This window comes from Sinocyclocheilus rhinocerous, unplaced genomic scaffold (assembly GCF_001515625.1).
Source record: "Sinocyclocheilus rhinocerous isolate Xijiao unplaced genomic scaffold, SAMN03320098_v1.1 scaffold1366, whole genome shotgun sequence".
In the NCBI taxonomy this organism is placed as follows: Eukaryota; Metazoa; Chordata; class Actinopteri; order Cypriniformes; family Cyprinidae; genus Sinocyclocheilus; species Sinocyclocheilus rhinocerous.
Window position 1 is genome coordinate 170,051 of NW_015630355.1, and position 7,711 is coordinate 177,761.

General features: G+C 41.7%; 1 protein-coding gene across 1 annotated transcript in view; it reads right to left on the bottom strand.

Moving 5' to 3' along the window:
- The window catches only part of spire2 (spire-type actin nucleation factor 2), a 29,396-nt gene that overhangs the window by 18,963 nt on the left and 2,722 nt on the right, over positions 1-7,711 (bottom strand). The window contains 3 exon segments of the mRNA XM_016552598.1: positions 256-336; positions 6,189-6,566; positions 6,651-6,691. Of these exon segments, the coding sequence (XP_016408084.1) occupies positions 256-336; positions 6,189-6,566; positions 6,651-6,691 (500 nt within the window).

Consider the following 7,711-nt stretch of genomic DNA (forward strand, 5'->3'; position numbering starts at 1 on the left):
CGAATGTCTTGCATGAGCATCTCAAAGGGCGTGAGGCTGAACTCTGTGGGCAGAGGGTTAAAGGGCTGCTCCTCCACCTTCTTGAGCTTCACTCCCTGCCTCAACTCCTTCATCAGCTGCACCCACAGACGAGCCTGAGTCACCAAACACACATCTCCATCATTACATCCGCTTATACAGCTGGACATCACAAAGACAAATATGAGTAATTGAAACTACAATGTCAACTACAGCTCTAATAAGCACGTCTTTTACCCAGTCAGTGTGTTGAAGAGCGTCAAGCTCAGTGGTGGAATTGTCCTCCTGCGGTTCCTCCGTCCTGATCTTCTTCAGCATCTACAGGAAAATATCAGATACTTATCAGATCAGAATCTTAAATTCTCACACAAACTATGTACAGTAATATGGTGTTTTACGCAACATAAAAGTGGGACTTTTTCCCCTAACTGGCTAAGATAGTGATGGGAATTCCGGCTCTTTTTAGGGATCCGGATCATTTGGCTCAGCTCAGCAAAAAGAACCGGCTCTTTCGGCTCCCAAACAGCTCTTTATTTAGTACCACTTCTGGCTTTTATAATTCAGCCAAATTTGTCAATGTTTTGACCTATGTCTGGTATGTTTGCACAAATATAATTAAATTATTCAAAGTAATTAAACTTAATCATTAAAAAAATATAAAATTCAAAACTATAAAATGCCATGTAATATTCAGTTTTGTTCAACGACACTATAATTCAGATTTACAAGTCAAATTCAAATCATTTTGTCATATTTCTGGCTCCATAAATTTGAATACATTTAAATACATCAATGTTTAGAATAAAATATATATGTTTATAGTATACTTTTCCAGAGTTGTGCTAATGAGATGCAGGCAAAAGTCGACATGAAATAGAAAAATGACACATTTTACTTTCTTGATATACAGTGGGTACGGAAAGTATTCAGACCCCCTTAAATTGGAGCGACAACAGGAGGTTACACACTGCATGATTTCACAATAGGACGAAGTCTGGTGCAGGGTTGCCAGGTTTTCGCTACAAAACCCGCCCAATTGCTACTCAAAACTAGCCTGAAAATAGCCCAATTGCTTTCGAGGGGGTCCCCCAGTAAAACGATGCACGTTATTCCAGTTCATAATATTTCATTAAAATCTAATAAATTATTTTGCCTCTAAAAACCTTTCTCACTATTGGCAAGCCCTCTTTTTTACCACAGTTGAGGAACACTGATTTATTGTAAAAAAAAAAAAAAAATTTGGCGGGGTTCTCCTGGTACAATTCACATTCCAGGGCCTAAATATCAGATATTGGGGTCGCTTCAACCTGCTAACATAAAAAACAACCAGTGGCAATCGCGGATTTGGCAACACTGGTCCGCAAACTACGTTTCATATAACTCCTCCGGATCTCAGTGTAATGTAAACGCAATCCAGCCATCGTGTCTGCATTCGCAGGTCGACATCACACAAAACGCCGCCCCTCTCTCCCGATCTGTCGGAAGAACAGAGCGCTAATGAGACTCCTACATTATTTTAATTTGTAAGATGTCCCGCGACTGAAAATAGTTTTCAAAAGAAAACCCACCACTTCAGGTCGACTTTGCACCGCAGACTTATTTAAATATTGTGCGGGAAAGACAGATCCGATCGGTTATTCAGATCGAGAAGTCAGCTGATATTGCCAAGTGTAAACGCGCCGTGTCTTGATTGACTGATGATCCGATCTGCTTGATCAGATCACGGTGATCGCATGTTAATGCCAAGTGTAAACACAGCCTAAGACTTCCTTCATTGAGATAATACTACTTACCTTTGTTGTCCAGTACTGTGCATCAACTTAACTAGCTACCTATCTACCTACCTATGGTACTTACCTGCTACGAATCTCTCTCAGTCATCATCTGCTTCCATCTTCTGTGATCCGGTGCTGATCCTCTCCTCACCTGCAATACAAGGAAAGTTAAGACTGTTATTATCAAGTTTATGTTGGACTATTGCATTCTGAACAATCACTCACCTGCTTCACCGCTTGTCTTCTGGTTCTACCAATAAAGTCTGTTTGAGTTAATGACATTTACCTGTGTCGATCCTCCTGTTTGCTGACAGAAGACCAGACCTATTCCAACAACAACCATGGACATTGTGACGAGTGGGGCGGGGCCGAGAGCTGTGGGAACGGAGCGAGGCCGGTGGAGTGATTGATAATGAGCGACACCTGCACCACTCACCGGTCTCGAGTCTCACGGAGGAGCTCCGGAAGGATAAAAGGGAGGAGTGACGACAGTGTCGGAGGAGAGAGGACCAGGCCTGGTATCATCGCCCCACTCGTCACAGACATCCTATCCTCTAATCCTGTGAATTTGCTCCTCTCCATTTTCCAAGATGGCCATCCAATTGAAGATTGTTGAGGAATTTCTCAATCTTTCCTATAGAGTACCATGGAGCGATGATACCATGGAGAGTTATCTCAGCTATGCACTGAGACCCCTCTACCACTGTTTACTCTCCCTATTATGGCGATGGCCGTAATGTGTGTTTGGGCCACACACTGCTCTCTTACTCCTATTGAAGTGGAGGTCGTTTCTCACTCTTTTGTCCGTCCTGAGATGACCATGGAGGTCGTTTCCAAGTCTTCGGTCTGTCCAGATATGACTAAGAAGGTCATTCCCGAAGTTCCTGTTTGACATTATGTAGTCATGGAGGCCACTCCATGTTCCCTCATCATCTCTCAGCCGACCCTCCCATCGGCCTTAAGTCAGCCAGCTCTCCTGTTGGCTGTTAGCCGGCATTCCAAATAGTCTGCCTGAGATCCTCAGTTCCACCATGAGGACCTCATGCCCTGCCAGCTCCGCCCTGGTGGTCCTCGATCTTGACAGCCCTCCCCGGGCTTCCTGCTCCACCGGATCTGCCGTGGTGGTTCTCAACTCTGCCTGTTCTTCTGAAGGAGTCTTCCTTCTCGTCTACTCCGCCGTGGTCTCCTGAGCTACCTGCTCCGCCATGGTTTCCTGGGTTACCGTTGCTGTCCTGGAGATTCCCTCACCTGCCTGTAGATTCCTATTCACATGCCTGCCAACTGACACAGTTCCAGGACGCCCTCCCGCCCTGGTTATATTCTGTTATGCTAGTCTTTGCATAAGACTGCTTTCACCAATGTGGTTTGTGACTAAGACTTCCTACACTGAGATAATACTACTCACCTTTGTTGTCCACTACTGTGCATCAACTTACAGTTTTTCACATTTGCTAAGACACTAAACCCCATTCTCTGAACCAAATTCTCAGTAGACTAAACCAATTTGTCAAATAAATCACTCTTTCTGCAAAACCTTAAACAAGTTCAGGCAGTTTAGACACTGTTTGCAGAGCTCATTCACTCTTTTTTGCAAAACTCTAAACATATTCTCACTCAGTAAAACGCAATTTGCACTGTGATAAACTTGTGAAGCAAAACCCTAAACACAAGAAAGCAAAAGTACAACTGCAACACGGTTGTCATCATTTACACACAATAATTAAAAACCGTTCACACTTGTTTCTAAATATGTGAATGTACCAAATATAAGCCAGTTCAAAGTGCACAGATGGCATGGGTGCATCCATCAATCTGAGAGGTATGGAAGAGTGAGTATATGAGGTGGAGAAGGATGAGGAAGAGCAAGACCAAGAACAGTCGTTTCAGATTAAATCAGAGCTACTGTGATAGACCATGTTCTTGTGCATGGAATGACAGAGACAGGACAAAGAGTTCAACCTAATTTGAGCGGATTCTCTGTGGCCACCATAATCAGTTGGAAAAAGAACAGCAAAAGAAGAGTGGAAGAGAATCTTGTGTAGAATTGCAAGACAACCACGTTAGGGTGGAAGAACTGGCCCGGTCTCGTCGTTCCTACAATAACAGAGACCTTACCTGCTACTCACCTGTATACTCGCCTATGGTCCAGGAGCCTGTCTTCAGTCATCTGTTACCTGCCCTCCATGTGTTCGTTCCTGTATCTGCAAGAGAGACATTCAGTTACTGTTCATAACTGTTCAGCCAAGTCATAGCAAGCTCCTTTTGACTGCCATACTTACCATTGCTTCATTTTCGTTCCTTTCCTGTGTCAGCCGTTCAATAAAACACTTTATACCGGTATTTCACTTACCTTTCTGTCCTCTTCTTTTGTGTGACTGTGTGTGTGTGTGTGTGTGTGTGTGTGTGTGTGTTTTTGTATATTCTCTGAGATATATATTCACCAAACTTAGGTGTGATTTCTTTTGTGTGTGTGTGTGTTTTATTGAAAAATATTTACTAAATACAATAAAAAGTTTTTTTTTATTTAACAGAATATGCACTGGAAACTGTGTTCTCCCGTTTTTGATGTAGTGTCTAATGAATTATCTGTAGTGTGTATATTATTGACTAATGTGTGTATGATCTGAAAGCTTTGTTTGATTTTGAGTACAGGTGAAATGGTTTTGAAGCGATCGTTTGATTTTGAAGTCAGGGTTTCTGTGAATTTAGTTTGAAGGTTTGAATTTGTGTTTAAGGTTTTGAGAAAATGAGTGATGGTTTCAAGAAATGTGTTTTAGCAATTCAGAAAAAACTGTAACTAGCTACCTACCTATGGTACTTACCTGCTACGATTCTCTCTCAGTCATCATCTGCTTCCATCTTCTGTGATCCGGAGTTCAGGCAGTTTAGACACTGTTTGCAGAGCTCATTCACTCTTTTTTGCAAAACTCTAAACATATTCTCACTCAGTAAAACGCAATTTGCACTGTGATAAACTTGTGAAGCAAAACCCTAAACACAAGAAAGCAAAAGTACAACTGCAACACGGTTGTCATCATTTACACACAATAATTAAAAACCGTTCACACTTGTTTCTAAATATGTGAATGTACCAAATATAAGCCAGTTCAAAGTGCACAGATGGCATGGGTGCATCCATCAATCTGAGAGGTATGGAAGAGTGAGTATATGAGGTGGAGAAGGATGAGGAAGAGCAAGACCAAGAACAGTCGTTTCAGATTAAATCAGAGCTACTGTGATAGACCATGTTCTTGTGCATGGAATGACAGAGACAGGACAAAGAGTTCAACCTAATTTGAGCGGATTCTCTGTGGCCACCATAATCAGTTGGAAAAAGAACAGCAAAAGAAGAGTGGAAGAGAATCTTGTGTAGAATTGCAAGACAACCACGTTAGGGTGGAAGAACTGGCCCGGTCTCGTCGTTCCTACACTAACAGAGACCTTACCTGCTACTCACCTGTATACTCGCCTATGGTCCAGGAGCCTGTCTTCAGTCATCTGTTACCTGCCCTCCATGTGTTCGTTCCTGTATCTGCAAGAGAGACATTCAGTTACTGTTCATAACTGTTCAGCCAAGTCATAGCAAGCTCCTTTTGACTTTTCAAGAAATGTGTTTTAGCAATTCAGAAAAAACTGTAACTAGCTACCTACCTATGGTACTTACCTGCTACGATTCTCTCTCAGTCATCATCTGCTTCCATCTTCTGTGATCCGGCGCTGATCCTCTCCTCACCTGCAATACAAGGAAAGTTAAGACTATTGCATTCTGAACAATCACTCACCTGCTTCACCACTTGTCTTCTGGTTCTACCAATAAAGTCTGTTTAAGTTAATGACATATACCTGTGCCGATCCTCCTGTTTGCTGACCGAACACCAGACCTATTCCAACAACAACCATGGACATCCTATCCTCTAATCCTGTGTGTAACATTCTCCATGTTACCTTCATTCCAAGTGAACTTGTATTTAAGCCTTGGTTATATTTCTCTATTCTATTTTTTTTTTTCATTATTTTGGAAAATGAGGGCATCTCATGCTACATGTACCTGCTGCCATGCATCTAATTTGAATAGACAAAAGACAAAAAAACAAACGTTAAGGGAACCAGTCTGTTTATTTTGCTATGCTTAATATGCATTGTTGCATGTATGTTTAGTTGCATTTTATTAATTGCATTTGGCATTTTTTTTCTCTGCTGTTCACGATTAGAATAAATGACCTATAATCCATTTTTGGGTTGTGACCCCCCCAGTTGAGAACTACTGATCTGGGCCACTTATAATTGATAATCTTCCTTCCGTAATTTTGAGTGGGTTTTTTTCTAGTTTCTTTAATTTCAGTGTTTCATGTTTTATTAAAGATGCCTTCATCAACAAGGAAGTTGGTTCCTCACCTCTTTGGCGTCTCTTATCCTGCTGAGGAAGGTCCGCAGCTCAAGGGTCTCCAGAAAAAGCGCACGACACACGGCCTGGTAGTGCTCGGGAGCCAGCGCTGGATTTGCCAGTCTGCGGGCACAAAGCGCAATCACCTGATGAATAGTATGAATGTCATGCACTGTGCCTTCTTCCTCTTCTTCTTCATCCTCATCTTGGCCACTGTAGCCTTCGTCGTTAGCTGCATTACTGCCGCAGTGTTTGCTTTTGCTGCTGTCCTGACCACCGACCATAAACTCAATGAGCTGCTCGAGCTGAGGGCTCAGTTCCCGCTCCTCGCTGTCATCCAGGCCCCAGTCCAAAGCACGGTAGATCGCCACACCCATGGACTGAACCAGCTGCACACACGTATGATGAAGAAATGGGGTGTGTTAGGGGATTGAGAGTGCAAAAATGTACCAATAGTCTCATTACATCATTACCTTTCCATCAGCAGCAGAAATATGGTTTGGAGTACAGTCATCTAGAAAAACAAAAACAAAATAAGCAACAGAAAAGTGACACTTACTGTATATTTCTAGACTTTTCTTTCTTTTCTTTCTAACCCAACTGATGTAATTACACTGTACTAGTGTTAGAACCAATCAGGTGAATGAAAATACAAGAAATGCTAAAGATGTCAAAGGTTTTTGCTTGCTTTGCCACATTTTACTTACATATCAAATTGCTTTCACTGAACTATGTAAGCTAAAAATTTGTGCAAGCTATGCATATTAACTTGACTCTTTCTTAGCAGCCTGAACAAAAAAATATAATTTTTAAAGAATCACATTTAGTAAAAAACTGTTAGAAAAATGGGATGAGGCTGCTCTGAGATGAACATACTGAATATTTAGGCTTGTTATTTCTAGGAAGGCTTTTACAGCCAATAAAACTGCCATGCAGGCCTCTCAATATGCAATTCCAAGTACTTTAAGGGTGTGAGGTGTAGAAATATGTCAGGATCATTAAACTTTAAAGAATAGCAGAGAGAATGCTCTCCAGTCAGACACCCTTGAAGTGAACTTGTCCCCACCACCACTGACAGTCCAAAATATATTGCACCAAAAAATTTATAAAAAATTAGCTTTAACAAAACTGGCCAATCTGAATGGGGTTTTAGACACGACTGTTTGATATAATGCCTTTGAAAAGCCTCAGATGTGGAACACCTGGCTAAAGATACTCTTAAATGCCTCTAGAATTGTAGAATGTCTCTGTGAAGAAACTAAACCTTAAAGGGCACCTGTTATGCAAAATCCACTTTCATGGTGTTTGGGCATAAACGTGTGTTGGCAGTGTGTGAATACAACCACCCTACAATGATAAACATCCACCCACTAATTATTTTTTAATCCCCATTAAACCAAATCAGTCTCATTAGACATGCCGTTTTGATTCTCTGAGCAATGTGACGTCACATTGTTTAGGCCCCGCCCTGAGTGAGCCGCACACAATCCGCCATGTTTATCTTCACGCTAGAGCATTTAAAAGCAGCATTCAA